General features: G+C 38.4%; 1 protein-coding gene across 1 annotated transcript in view; it reads right to left on the reverse strand.

Moving 5' to 3' along the window:
- Positions 1-15,435, reverse strand: part of TFCP2L1 (transcription factor CP2 like 1) — a 50,161-nt gene that overhangs the window by 5,851 nt on the left and 28,875 nt on the right. The window contains exons 7-13 of the mRNA XM_027854712.1: positions 12,448-12,558; positions 9,224-9,315; positions 7,667-7,715; positions 7,478-7,571; positions 5,816-5,906; positions 4,923-5,023; positions 918-1,060 (exon numbers count right to left, since the gene is read on the reverse strand). Coding sequence (XP_027710513.1) covers positions 918-1,060; positions 4,923-5,023; positions 5,816-5,906; positions 7,478-7,571; positions 7,667-7,715; positions 9,224-9,315; positions 12,448-12,558 — 681 coding nt within the window. The remainder of the gene's footprint in view (positions 1-917; positions 1,061-4,922; positions 5,024-5,815; positions 5,907-7,477; positions 7,572-7,666; positions 7,716-9,223; positions 9,316-12,447; positions 12,559-15,435) is intronic.

The raw sequence follows: 15,435 nt of genomic DNA on the forward strand, positions 1-15,435 counted from the left end.
TGACTAGACCAGGGTAACAGAGCCTAACAAATATTGGAGGTGGGAATCAAATCCAGATCTCCAGGGTCCAGGGACCAGGACTAGTGTTTTTGTTACTACATCATATTGCCTCTATGATGAACTACCTGTCTTAATCCCAACTAAAACTGGGAACCCATCTCCGTTGTTTGCTTCACAGTGGCTCAATCTAGAGGTTAAACTGCTAAAAGGAATGTTTCTAGTGTCCCACCTTCTAGGCTGCCCTATCTTCTCTGCCCACCAAAATTCTATTCACCCTTTAAGTCCAAGCTTCAATGTAGTCTCCTCACTGAAACTTCTACTGACCATTCTTAAGGCAAGAGTGATATCTTCTTTTTTAAAATTTGGATAGATAGGCCCTGAATGGAAACACTATTCATTTCCACACTTGGTCTTATATCGCCTTTTGTGGATTGGAATTTTCCTGTGTGAGAGACGGTGTGGTATAATGGAAAGAGAAGTGGCCTGACATTCCGGATCTCTGGACTTTTCCTTGATAGCCACATGGTCCCAGGCAAGTCATTTAAGGTTTCATGCCCTGCCTATCTCATAAATCATTGGTTTTGAGGGAAAGGATTTTGAGTAGATGGGGTGCTGAAAATCCTAAGTGAAATGGTAATAAATCTTCTGTCTCTAAATTTGGTAAGACAATCTTTCTCCCTAAACAAGCCTGGGTCTCTGAAAGATCACTCTGTATTGAAATAATACCTGTTATCATTTCTAAAAAGAAAAAAAGTTAGCTATAGTCATGCCTATACCCTACATTTACCTCCCCCCCACCTTTTATTTCAGGCAACTTTGTCCAGGATCTCACCACAGTCCAAAAGGTCACCCGACTTAAGAGGAATAAAGGTCAGGTAGCAGTTGAACTCTGCTACCTGGTATCAGATGGTCCTCACCTCATTGCTCACCACCACATGGATCCCCGTTGGTCCCTGCCTGTAGACTCGGTTAATATGCTGAGGGGAAATGCTGTAGAGATTTGCAATCTTCTCAATTAGCTCCAAAGTGGTCAGCTCTTCCAAAAAGATAGCATGGTACACTGAAGAGAGAAGAAACAAGAAAATACTTTTAGCTAGCTCTTTGGAAAAGTTTGCTCTCTAAGGAATATACTACTTTTAACTAATTACCTAAGTTAGTAGAAGTCCACAGATCCATGGAAAAATAATATCTTGCCTTTCTATTTTAAAGAATGGACACTGAGCAAAACCAAGAGAACCATTTATACAATAAAAACAACACTGTAAAAAACTGTTTTTAAAGTCTTAAGCACACTGGGCAATGCAATGACCAATCACAACTCCGGGGGACTAATGATGAAAACAAATTCTCCACCCTCCTGACAAAGAGAGACTAGATTTAAAGCTGCAGAAAGAGGTCTACATTTTCAGACATGGCAAATGGGTGGCTTTGCTTTGTTTGCTCATGCTTATTCATTACAGAGGTTCTGTTTTTCTTTTTCAACAGAGGGAGAAGTGAAGAGGGAAAGCAAGAGTATTGTCAAAAAACAAAAATGAAAAGTCAATGAAACATTAAAAAGAAAATCCAAAGAAGAGAAGAGAACCAAATTTAGACAGAAAGAAATATAAAAAGGATGGCTTTGAAATAAACAGGGTGAAACACACACACACACACACACACACACAAGTATTCACATGTATTTTGTATATAATATTTTATTATATATTATATACATATTTTTAAAGCTAGTTATATATAATGGCAATTCATAGTTCCATATATAATCATTTTTTTTCTGTTCTACTTTGCTCATGGGGGGAGGGTGATAGGTACAAAATAAAAAATGTTTAAAAAGAATGTTTCTTGTCAAAAACATAAACCACATTATTACATATACCAAAGAATGGTATTTCAAATTACTTATTGTAGTGGAATATGGTTATAATAAGCTTATTACTAGAAATAATATTCCTGGGCTACAGGATATAATACATGAAAGAGAGCCACTGCTCATCCTCTGTTGCACATTAGCAAGAGAATAAATTAGGAGAAAGGGGAAGGAGACATGAATATACCACTGACTTTTCCCATCATGCTTGTAGATCATTTTACATTGTTCCACTTAATGGATAATTTGGAAGTTGGGGGGAGGGAGAGAAAGAGAGAAGGAGAGTCAAAGGGATCGTAATATTTGATGGCCAAACAAAAGTACTGGAAAGAGTTCAGCTTTCCTGTTCCCTTCTTATACCCCTCCCCTGCAAAGCAAACAACACCCAAGCAGGTACTTTAGGTTATAAAGGATAAGAATTGCATGGTTTATTACAGAAGCTGTAATCTAATTAAAAGAGTTATTTACTCTGGGTCGTTCAAGGGGATGTGAAAGTTGCTTGGTTATATGGAATCCTTCTTTGATAAATAATGCCTTTTATGATGATGATAATTTTAACATTTAAACCATTTTCCAAGGGAACTGGGCACAGCAGACTGAGGACTAAACTTGACTCAGGAAGATCTCCATTCAACTTCTCTACCATCTATTAGCTGTGTATGCGTGACTCTAAGCAAGTCACTTTAACCACTCTCAGTCAGAGTTTCTCTCATTCATAAAATGGGAACAATGATAGCACCTGCCTTATAGGACTGCTATGACAATCAAATAAAATAATATATGTAAAGGGCTTTGAAAATTTTAAAGCCCTATAGAAATGTTAGCTAATATATAAATAATAGGCACTGATACTATCTCTCTCATCATTTATATTTTGTTACAAAAAAATTATATTAAAAGAGAGACTTCTCAGAAGGAGGCAAAAAGTAGGTATGATGCATATTAAAAAAAAGAAAGCATCAACAGAACATTCTTAAATGGAAAAAAAAATAGGTAAAGCACATTCTAAAAAAGGCAAGTTATCTCCCTGCCCACCATTCACATAGGAATTTATTTGTGGTCATTCATAAACATGATAGTTAGTTACTCTTTTTTTTTCTTTGGAGGCTGGACTTCCCTATTTCACCCAATCCTATTGCTGATTGGCAGGGAAGCTTTAAGCTTTAACCTGCTTTGTTTCCAAAATGGGCTGGTTCACTTCTCCCTAGCAGCCCCCTTCTCCCTGGGGCTCACCACATTGGTGCCAAAATTAGTGCAGATGTTCAGTTGACTTTAGCCCCACTGATATTCAAAGCTTCCAAACTCCATTGATCCACCAGCCTCAGCCTCCTCAATAGCAGAGACTACAGACATGCACCATCCTACCCACAGAGTGGTTACTTTTCTATCTTGTATTATGTATAGAAGATTCTTTCCAGCTCTATCTTTTAGATTCCAAAAAGATGAAATGAGAATATAAAAAGGTTATTGGGGTTTTAAAAAAATATGGTTTTTGACGACAGAGTACATGAACTATTTTGAAAATTTTAATGCCAAACATTTCTGGTGGCTGCTTTGCCACCCTAAAGATACAGGGGTGAAAGGCCAGCCAACATCTAGGACTCCAGAAATAGTTGTATCACATTAACTGGCTAAAGGCTATAAAGTTACTTGAATGTCAACCATATATTTCAATAAGGAAGGCCCATAAGCTGGAGCAAACAACTGACTTTCCAATATTTAACTACTCTTTAAACTGTAGTAATCTGGAGCTTCTGATCCACGTCTGGTTTAGCTGCAAAGTCCCTGTATTTATCAGGACTCCTTGTCTTTACTCAACTAGCCAGTGAGATTGGTGGAAGAAAAAGAAAATCTATTTTCTTGGCATCTTACTCAACACCAATGACTATAATAGGTCAAACATGCCTATCAAGCACAAACTTTGGGACAAAAACGTACAAGAACCTTAGAGCCCAGTCCATACTATTGCATTATAGTTTAAGCCACATGATAATGTGTCTTTTGGCACATTTCAGAAATTCACCATCCCCCCAACTTCATAAATGTGGTCCAAGAAGAACATGTTTTAACCTGAATTCTACTTTACAAATAAACAGAGATGTAAAAATTCCAGTGTACCTCTTTAAGGATTAACAAACACATTTCTGTCTTTTTCTTGCAGCTAACGGTTATTTCCAAATCAAAGGGAAATAACGCATCATTGATGGGGTGCAGAAACAAGATCCCAAACTAGAAAGGGCCACTTTGGAGATTCTATTGGTTGGAAGAGAGGATCTGAGTATTATAGTTGCTAATACTTCTTAGGAAGTTAAACCATTGTGGCTTATGTGTTCCTAAGATCCCCTAACCTCCCTTTAGCCTTGCCACTATTGTTGTGGAAGAAAAATGAAGTTCACTTAAAATGTACAATCAAAGGAAGGTCCACAGATTTTTATCAAATTCAAGGGGGATGATTATAAGTCTAGGGAACAACTAGGCAGTGTCCATCGTCTATTGCTTTATTCCCAGGAACATAGTGATTAAGCATCATTTTTTTCATAAGCATTTTATAAGCTTCTTCATTGACTATGACATAGTAGTGGATGACATATTCTTCATATATTACAATGGAATGAGCAATGACTTGAGGCTGAAGAGACCCGAGGTTGATTCACAAAGTTTACCAGATATGTGACCTTGGGCAGATCACAATCACATTTAAGGATTTGAGTTTCCTCACCTGCAAAATGGTTGAAGTCTCTAAAGGGCCATTCTGGCTTTAACAATCTTAAGACCACATAAAACTACATTTAACAAGACTTCCTATCACATAGATCTTAAGTATTAAGGAAGGAGAATAGAAAAAAATCCTCCTGGAGATAACTTTCTTGCCCCAGTAATAGAATTTCCTTTTTCAGAACACCATGCCAAAGCATAATTCTCTGACTGTGCTTATTTATTTCATTATTCCATCCATACTTGCCACACAGCTCACAAGCGGCCCCTTGTCTAAAGAGAAAAGGATGATGAATGAGAATCTCTAGTCCCACTGGTTAGCCCCTCCTGACCAACTTACCACACAAATTGCTGTCTCCACCTTCTCTCTTCTGCTGAAGATGAGACCTGTTCTGCTCCAAATCCTGGCACACATAGATGGTCATCTTTGGCCTTACATTTCTAGCAGTAAAACCAAACAAACAAACAAAAAAAAGCAAACAAACCAGTAACAAATGTAGGTTCTTACATGGGATAATGGTCAGTTAATTTAATTCTCTGTTTCCACAGAAAGCAGAATAAGAACAAAAAGACTAAAAATGTCCTGGAGAGGATCGAGAGAGGAAAGAAAAAGACGACTCTGGATTTTAAGTTGCTAGATAGTAGAAGAAAGTCCACCAACTTCTATCTGTGAAGTTAGCAATAGGAGACAGATACCCATCCCTCTGGAATGACTTAAGAATGACCCTGCTTAGAAAACAAGTGGCCCAAACTACCTTGCTATATATCCCATGAATGAGCCAACTGTCCAGCTTCCTAATTGTCAAACAAATACTTCTACAGATACACAAGTCCCAAACTGGAGCAGAAAGACAACAAGGAGGAACCAAAGGGCTTCTGAAGGACTAGTACATTTGCCCTTTAGGTCATCAGTCCATAAAGTTGCCCTGGAGTGGGAGAAGAGCCCGGAGACAATGACATTCAACAAATGTTTGAGCAACTAGATAAAAAATAGTCTAAGTCAGCAAAAAAGGTGACAAAGGCTTAAGTCAAATTTGGAGCAAAGAAACAGTCAATATAAGCATCAGTTCTGCCATGGAACTCTTCAGTCCCAGACCAACCAGGTACTCCAGTTTGGATATAGACTCAGGGTATATGGTTTCGGTCACACCAATGATAAAAGCTCCAGAAATCTTCAAAAGGTATTGTAACTTCAAACTGCTCCAGATGTGCTAGTTTGAAATAATCACACACCTGCCTTTGATGGCATTGAAGAGGCGGATCCCATCAGCAGGGCCACAGATTTGAACAAAATCTTCTTTGGACATCTTCAGTAAGTCAGCACCTAGACATTAAAGAACAGGCACCCACAGGGTATAGAAAACAAAATCCAGGAAGGAACCATTAGTCTTTATGTAGCCAACCTAATTTTTCTCTAATACCATGGAGGGCAGAATACAACCGAAAAAATTAACTACAGATTTTGATCTTTAGATTTGGGAATGGATTTCCTATAGTGAGGATGAAGAATCTCCTTCTCTGTAGATCTTTATTATTGCGCAAGCACCTGCTACACACATTTGCTACACACAAGGGACTAGGCTAGGAAGGCATTTTGTGGAATACAAAGAACAACATGGCACAGTCCTTTCTCTTCAAACTGCCCATAGTCTACTTGAGAAGACAATACCAAACAAAAGACTATACATAAATGAGTTTTAAAGAAAAGAGTTATCAGAAGAGGGAGAGTTTTCTCACAGGTGGACAGTTACATAAAGTAGACACCATTCATCAGCATTAGGAGAACTGTAGAGAAAGGACAGAGAGGGAACACAGATGTGAAGCTTAAAATTCTCCAGACACACCAGAGAGAGGATTTATGCCCTTAAATAGAATTCATCTAATGCAAACTCCCTTTACTGCAATGCAATTCTCTTTAATTCAACAAGGATTTGCTGAGCACAGTGTCCAATCTAACTGAATGGACATGAATATACATACAACACAATTAAGAAATGTTACAAAGAAATTAACTACTTTCTACATGGTGCCTTTACTACCAAGACTTCATTTAGAATCTTTGGAACAGGAGGAAATAAAAAGACCTGAGGAGGGGAAAAACCTAGAAGGTAATGAGGCAAAGAGTAATTTCAGCATATACAAAAGTAACCAAAATAACACCTTAAGGAAATATCTCCTGGATTAGTCCTATGCTCCATTCAAAGCAAGATTCTGTTTTTGAAGGGTGGTGACATAGTGTTCTGGGAGAGGTACCAAGAAACAGGTTATTCCTCCCATATCACCCCACTAGGTATCATTTACCCATGACTTTATCTAAACTTTCCTAAACTTCTTTATATTTTCAGCCACTATCACCTACCTTCAAAGACCTTTGAAGCACTATGTGATTAGCAGTTTGGAATGGAATCTTTCTTTTATTGTTACTACCATTTGTCTATATTATTATGCCCTAAAAAGTGGAAACTATGTAAATTCAGAAAAACATGGGTACCCTTGTATGATACAGAAATAAGCAGAGCTAGGAAAACAATATATGCAATGACTACAACAATATAAACTTAAAGAACAACAAATAAATGCTGCTTAAAATATAATGAAAAATCTTGTCTCTGGAGAAACAGATGGAAGAAGAGCACCTCCCTGCAGGAGGTCATATTTGCTCTTGATTGGTAGCAAGCTTTTCTTTCCCTGGAAGTCTTTAAGGAAAGACTGGATTAAATGCCTTCCAGATGGGGTGCAATAAGGGTTCTTTTTGGGGTACGGATGGGAGATGGCACTGAGACCCTTCCAACACTGAAATGCTGTGATTGATACCATAGCGTGTAATACATTCTATAAATATAGAAATAATCTACCTACACTTGAGGAAGGTACTTAGGGAACCATTTAACTCACCAGAGAAACTTGAGAAGAGTCTACAGAACGGAGAAAACCTATTGCGGTAAAGCCATTGCTGGGCATCTTGAATAGAAGCGGAAGGAAGGAGGTGCTACATTGCAAAAAGAATAAGAGGCCTTGAAATGAACTGTTCATCAGTGTCCTAAAAGAGAAAAGCAGCACATTAAAATGATCTCAAATACTTACATCATTGCTGATAGGCAGAGGCTCCACTTGGTGAGTTGGAGAACTGTTGCTAAAAAATTTGCATAAGATTAGGAGAAAAAAAAGCATTAGGGCAAATCCTCACAGTACAGCATACTAGTTATCTAACGACTGTGCTTTTCTAAGAATTAACTAAGATCTGTCTTTCCTATCAGGCACATTGCAATGTAGGTAACAGTATTATTTTTAAGTACAGCTTACTTTAAATGAAATGCAAACAAAAGATTTTCTCACACAATTGAATTCTTTTTCTTTTTTTTCTTTTCTAGCTTTTTTTATTTTGGTGCAGTCAGAGAAAATTTATTTTAAAATATGAATCATCAAAATCCTGAATTAACCCTTTGTTATTTGGCAGAAGGTCCTGGTAAATTAAGTCCAATGGATAATCCCTCCCAAGCCCAGGTAATCAAGTTGCAGATACTTGCACTAGGCAATGAAGTTAAGTGACTTGCCCAGGGTCACACAGCTAGTAAGTGTTAGGTGTCTGAGGCCGGATTTGAACTCAGGTCCTCCTGACTCCAGGGCTGGTGCTCTATCCACTGTGCCACCTACCTGCTCCCACTGCCTTCCTTTTAGTAACACAGACCCCAACAAAGATCATACAGATTTTAAATTTTAGAGCTCAATCTCTTGACACAAATAGCTATATGGGCACATTTACTTTCTTCATTATAGTTTCCTCCACAAGCAGCCAACCTATCTCAACCCTGAAAAGAATCTAAAGAGGGAGAAAAATTATTCTCATGGGGCTTCATAATCCCAGCCAGCTGGAAATCAGGGAATCAGAAAACTGAAACTCAGACCAAATTCTAGGATACCAATTCTTCATTTAAGGGTATCATATCTCCAAAGGCCAAGTAAATGCATTCATCACAGGGAACGTTCAGTGAACTACTAGGCATTTTCAGAGATGAATGAAAATACAGACACCATTCAGTCCAACTCTGTTTTGTAGGTGAGAAAACTAAGGCACTGAAAGGTTGATCAACTTCCCCAAAGTCACAAAGCTAAAGCCACAGTAACCCAGTATCAGATGGAGGACTAGAACTCAGGTCCCCTAACTTCTAGTCCACTGCTCTTTTCTTATCATTTATCACACTGTCTCCAATACCTGCCCTAAGGGACATCAAAATGTTAAGAATTCCAAGCCCATCATTAGTGACAGAAGTAGAGATTGGGGTATATTTTCCCCACAGACCTTAATGTGTTACTGCCTTATATATACATAACATAAATGATCCAAGCCAATCAATGACTAGCAGTTTATCTGCCATCCTAAAGTAGAGTTGGTCTATGTGTTTCCTAAGGTTTCCGATCACCCTCATCATGCTGAAAATAGGCTCTAAAAACTGAGGGGTGATGTACATTTGTCTCTTTTATTAGCATTAAATAAGGGTAATACAATACTTTAACTAAACAATTCTCAAATAAATCTCAATGCCCCCCACACTTGGGCTACAAGAGAGATAAAGGAAGATGACAAAATAAACCTAACAATATCTTTACACATAATCCAAAGGAAGAAATTTCCAGACATACCCATCTCCCAGGCTGAAGCTGTTTGGAGAGCTGTTGTAACTCGGTGATGGGACATTGTTTACTTGGTAAGGAATATCTGGCCATGGAGAACACTGTCAGAACAGAGCAAAGAGTGGTAGTGACCCAAGTGTATTTTGGGGCTATTGAAAATGTAGATTTGGTGCCAACACTGTTATTTTCTCCTTTTTTCATGGGAACATTCAAAACCAGACATGAACATCATTCTCTTCTCTACCTCCCATCCCTCCCCAAGTAATGGTAGGAGAGAAGATGCTGAGTAGTTCACCTTTCAGATTAAGTATGAAATTCAAATACAAAGGATAATTTGTGCTGGTTGGGATTACCTTTTCCTCTAAGTAGTCCCATCAGGTTATTTCATATCAGTCTTATTGTGCTATAAAAAAGGTGGCAAGAAGTGTCATTCCCATGTGCATAACTGAGAAAGTGAACTCAATGTGAACTGATTCAACCATTCTGGAGAACAATTTGGAACTATGCCCAAAGGGCTATAAAAATGTGCATACCCTTGGATCCAGCAATAGCACTTCTAGGGCTGTATCCCAAAGAGATCATGAAAAAGGGAAAAGGACCCACATGTACAAAAATATTTATAGCAGCTCTTTTTGTACTGGCAAAGAATTGGAAACTGAGGGGATGCCCATCAATTCAGAAATGGCTGAACAATTTGTGGTATATGAATGTAATGGAATACTATTGTGCTATAAGAAATGATAAGCAGGCAGATTTAAGAAAAATCTGGAAAGATGTAAATGAACTGATGCTAAGTGAAGTGAGCAGAATCAAGAGAACACTGTGGGATGACCAACTTTGATAGACTTAGCTCTTCTCAGCAATACAATGATCCAAGACAATTCCAAAAGACTCATGATAGAAAATGTTATCCACATCCAGAGAAAGAACTATGGAGACTAAATGCAGATTGAAATATATTATTTTCACTTTTTTTGTTTTTTCTTTCTCATGGCTTTTCCCTTTTGTTCTGATTCTTCTTTCACAACATGACTAATATGGAAATATGTTTAATATGATTGTACATGTATAACCTATATCAGATTGCATGCCATCTTGGGGAGGGGGGAGGGAAGGGAGAAAAAAGTTTGGAACTCAAAACCTTATAAAGGTGAATGTTGAAAACTATCTTTATATGTAATTGGAAAAAAATTATTAAGTGAGAAAAAAATTTAAAGTGGGGGGCAAAAAGAAAGAAAAGAAAGTGAACTCAAGTTACATGGAGGCAGATGAAGAGCACATTGTAGTAAGGAAATGGAACCCAAGAGACAACCACCCTCAATTCAAATCCACAAATATTTAAGAAATTACTGAAGGCATATTATACCCAAGACATTGTGTGAGTGCTTAGCTCTCTGCTGAAAGAGCATATGATCTTATTGAGATAATATTAATTGCCACAGGAGTCTCCTAAACCCATGAGAAAACATACAGGTTTGGCCTATGAGAAGGATAAAAATACTGTAGTTCTGGTTATCTGTTCCTTTCCTTCCTTGAAACTGTTTCCTTGTAGAGCCAACCTGTAGCATTCCTTAAGGTTTACTCTCGCCCTCTAAACTACAGACCCAGTAAATATTTAACTCCATAGTCAATGCACGATGGAATTTGATGGTGCCTAATTCTACAACCTGCAAAGGCAAGAGGAAGTCTAATGAGTAGGTATAACTACGCCTCCCTTCATGTGAGTGCTTTTACAAGAAGACTTCCTAGCTCAATGACTGTCAAGGCAGAGATTCCACACAAAACAAATGAAAGTTAGGATTGGACTTTTACAAGATATAGAAATCACTTATTGTGAATGTTTATTGACTGACCTGAATGACTAATACTACTTAATGACTACCACTCACTGGGCTTTCAGCATAGGCTACCTTATACTGTTAGTTGCCTTTGTATATACCTGTCTTGACCTTCCTCCACTAGACTATAAGCCCCCTGAGGACAGGAGCTATGTCTTGCATTGGCAGTGGTAGTGAGCACAGTCCTAGCCTCAACATAGATGTTGTTGTTGTCCAGTCATTTTTTCAGTGATGTTGACTTTTTGTGACCCTATTTGTGGTTTTCTTGACAGAGATACTGGAGTGGTTTGCTACTTCCTTTACCAGCTCATTTTTCAGATGAGGAAACTGAGGCAAACATCGTTAAGTGACTTACCCGGGGTCACACAGCTAGTCTGAGGCCAGATTTGACCTCATGAAAATGAGTCTTCCTGACTTGAGGCACAGCACTCTATCCATTATGACACCTAGCTGCCTGTACATAACATAGATAGCTACTCAATAAAGGTATGTTGATCATACCATCACTGGGTCATTATATGTTCCCAAAAAAACCCCTGGGCTAAGTCCTAATCCTTCTAGTCCATTATTTCTCTCCAGGCCTTTCTTTACTCATGCTGTTTCTAGTACCTGGAATACTCTCCTCCTTCTTATCTACTTATTCATATCCCACCTATCCTAGAAGGAAGGCCAAGTTGAAGCCCCATCTCCCTAACAAAGCCTTCCCTGAAAACTCCAGCTCTTGTTGATCTAATTCTAATTACTACACTCTAATTCTAAATACTACAAGGAAAATCCTAGAATCATTAGGAATTAGAAGGGAATCTCAGAAATCATCTTGTGCAAACAACACTAATTTTGCTACACCCATCCCATCAGCATTTCATATTCTTGTAGTTGGCTAGTAGTTTCATTTCTTCCAACCAAAAGTTGGGAGGGGATCCTGTGGGTAGGGTCTCTCATGTTTCTTTTGTAACCTCTACAATATTTAACACAGTGATAGGCACACGGTAATTACTCAAGAAATGTCTGTTAATTGACCAGGACTGGAGACTAGGGTGCATGTTAGCGATAGAACAGAGAAAATCCAAAGGAAGAGAATAATGGATGACTGTGATTAATGAAAGTAAGAGCTAGAGGTTAAAAAATATTCCTGATTCTAGGGAGTGGCAGGGAGGATTAAGATGCAAAGTGAATCCTAGTCACCAAACATTGGGAAATCACCTTCCTCTTAGGTTATTTGTGTTTAAGACCCCATGGAGAACAAGCCACTATTTAACCTTAATGTGGTTTTTTTGTTGGTTTATTTCATATTTGCCCTAATGCCAAAAGGGCATTTTCACAAGAATCTAAAACCAATCAATACTGTACAGTTATGTCCTAAAGGCATTCAGGAAGGATTGATGGTTTCCTAACCTCTGTGAGGATTGTAGTTTCATAAGATGGCTGGTACTTCTCCTTCTCCTGTGCAGTTCTCTTCTCCATTTTCTCCCTATCTGTCTTCTGTTTCCGATCTGCTCCCTTTGGCTGCAAATATAGAGTAACAGGTGTTTGTTTAGCCAAGACAAGCAAAAGTGTGGCTAACTGAAATTCAGACTCCTTGATATCCACCAACAACGCTTTTCCCAATCTCCCCTGTTCACAAGCATTGCCCACTTCAAGTGGGGATTCAGAAGATCCTAACATGGCCAATTAGAGAGAGACTTGGAAAGCAACTCAACAAAGGGTCACCTTTGGAAGAATAATTATAACCACCAACATTGTTATTTAATTCCCCTTGGAGAGTGAAGTCTGATTGAAGTGTACAGGTGACTATTGGTCAGTTTTTATTCTTGGTTTGCAAGGCTATAATTGGCAACCAAAAAAAAAAAATCCCCTGCCAAAAAACTTTAGGAATAGGCATATTTTTGAAGAAATTCTCTTTTGTACTCCCACTAACATGTATCATAGATACTATTCAGTTGGTACTGAAATCATTCACTGACTTATGACAATCACCCATACTGCTCACTTGCAGTATTACTGGAGTTCTTATTTGTTTATTTCTGCTTGTCTCTCTCCAAAATAGATTCTAAGTTCTTTGTGGGTTAGAACCATGTCTTCTACTTCTCTCTATTCCCATACACCCAACACAGAATTCATGGTCAACATGTTGAATGAGTGAATAAGTGAATAAATGAAGCAATCCTCAGATAATTCACTTTGAATTCAATTTTCTCCCAGCTTAATGTTATGGAGGTAGGTAAGGAGACAAGCTGAAAGGAGTTTCATTATTGGGAATTCAAGCCAGAACTTCTGCTCTAGATGACAAATTTTGCCTAAATCCCTGGGATCCCTCTGTGCCTTTGGAGAAGCACCATTGTTCATTGCAGATGAGCCTATAATACTTCTAATGATAACCTATCTAATGATAAAAAGACATAGATAAATTTGGTTTCATTGCTAACCTCACACTGATGCAGAAGGAGACCAGCCTCAGAGTCCTTACAGACCTTCACTGTGTGCCCAATCTTAGGGTTAGCAAAAGTAAAAGGGAAAAGAACTTAGATGCCAAATGAATAGAATATTAGAACCAGTTTCAGTTGCAATAGATAAGCCTAGTCCTATCAGGACAGACAATCCTCCTGGATAAGCCAACGTGCATTTGAAAGGAAGAGGACTCTCAAGGTGAAAACCCAATCTGAACACAGGCTCAGATGCTTAGACAGATGACCTCCTAGACACCTGGGATCCTTTCCTGGCCTGCCCCCATTTCCCTGCTGTCCTTAGTTACTCTCTGTAGTGCAAAGGGAGGAGCCCCTGCCCATCCCACGAGTCACAATATGTGCTAAACCCACAGATACAAACTTTTCCAGCACATCAACTACCTAGTCTTGAATAATTCCTACAAGGGCTGGCCTCCTAAAAAGCTGGGAACTGTTGTTCTTTCTAACCACCCTCAGAAGAGTTTCCCTTACAGACTCACCATTTTCTTTGGCAATGGCCAGATACAAGAGTTGCAAAGAGAATAACTGACAATTTTGCTCAATCTTTCTTGTTCCTTATTCCACACTTATTTAAACTGCTTTCTTTATGTGAAGAACAACTGGTAGATCAAGTGAAAATATCAGCTTGGGCATTTTGTGAAACCAGTTTTGGAAATTTTAAGATCCTGTCTAATTCCAAAACAGCACTTGACTAGGAGCCAAAGACTTGGGTTCTAGTTCTAGCTCCATTACTAGACATCTTTGTGGTTAGAGGCAGATCATTTACTCTTTCTAGACCTTGTTCCCCTTTTGTAAACTGAGGAGGTTCTAAGGTACTAAGACAGCATGGTTCTTAGAATCATTTAACTATTAGTGCATGGTGGTTTCATGAACATGCCTTTGCTCATCTTGACTTCCTGACCTTCTTTCCTCACTCTCCTTTGCCATTTTCTAACCCAAAGATAAAGGATAGAGTCTATAGTGATTGTGACGGAAAAAGAAGAGGAAAAGAGCTGACATGTATATGTGCTTATGTAGACATATAAGGTAACCAGGGTTAGAGATGGATGTAGTTTGACATCTAGAGAATTGAATGACTGGACTCAATCCCTCAAGACCTAATTCCTAAGATACTTACTAAGATACTTACCCTGGTTTGTACTGGCAAGTTTATAGATGAAAAAGGGCTGGGAAACACTGTTTAGAAGCTTTCTTAATAAACTATTGCTATCACAGAATAAGAGAACCAGTAATTGTAAAGTATTACAGGAATGGAAAATGGGCCACCTCCCTTGACAGCCTCTTTCAATTTTTTACTATCTTAACCACAGGAAAGTGTGTCCTTAGGATCAATCAAAATATCTCACTGTAATTTAAACCTGTTTACTCTATTTCTATCTGGTAAACAGACAGACATCTAGTTGAGACCTTCCTTCTAACATCCCTTAAAAAATTCCAGATTGTTCAAAGCCCCCTATAGTTTTCTTAACTCTAAATCCTTTTCTTTCCTTTCTTCTAGGTCTTATCATCAACAGTAAACATTTACTATATCCTACTGAGTAAAGACACTGTGGGGCAAAATGCCAGGAATGTAGAGCATAGTCCTTGCTCTCAAGAGGTTTATAATCTCATTGGGAGACAAGGATATATACTTAAATCATCCATTATTTTTGTTGGTTTTTTTTCTATAGGAGATTTCCCCTCACCTTTTTCCTTATCCCTCCACTTAGTAACGTGGATAAGAGTGTGAGCCTCAGAACAAGGAAGGCCCAGGACTGAGGCAACTAGGTGATAGAGTACTAAAGATGGAGTAAGGAAAACCCAAGTTCAAATCCAGCCTCAGACACTAGCTGTGTGACAAGTCACTTAACCACTTTTTGCTTCAGTTTCTTCATTTGTAAAATGAGGATAAAAACAATAATTACCTCCCAAGATTCTT

This window comes from Vombatus ursinus, unplaced genomic scaffold, assembly GCF_900497805.2.
Source record: "Vombatus ursinus unplaced genomic scaffold, bare-nosed wombat genome assembly UNPS02010548.1, whole genome shotgun sequence".
Taxonomy (NCBI): domain Eukaryota; kingdom Metazoa; phylum Chordata; class Mammalia; order Diprotodontia; family Vombatidae; genus Vombatus; species Vombatus ursinus.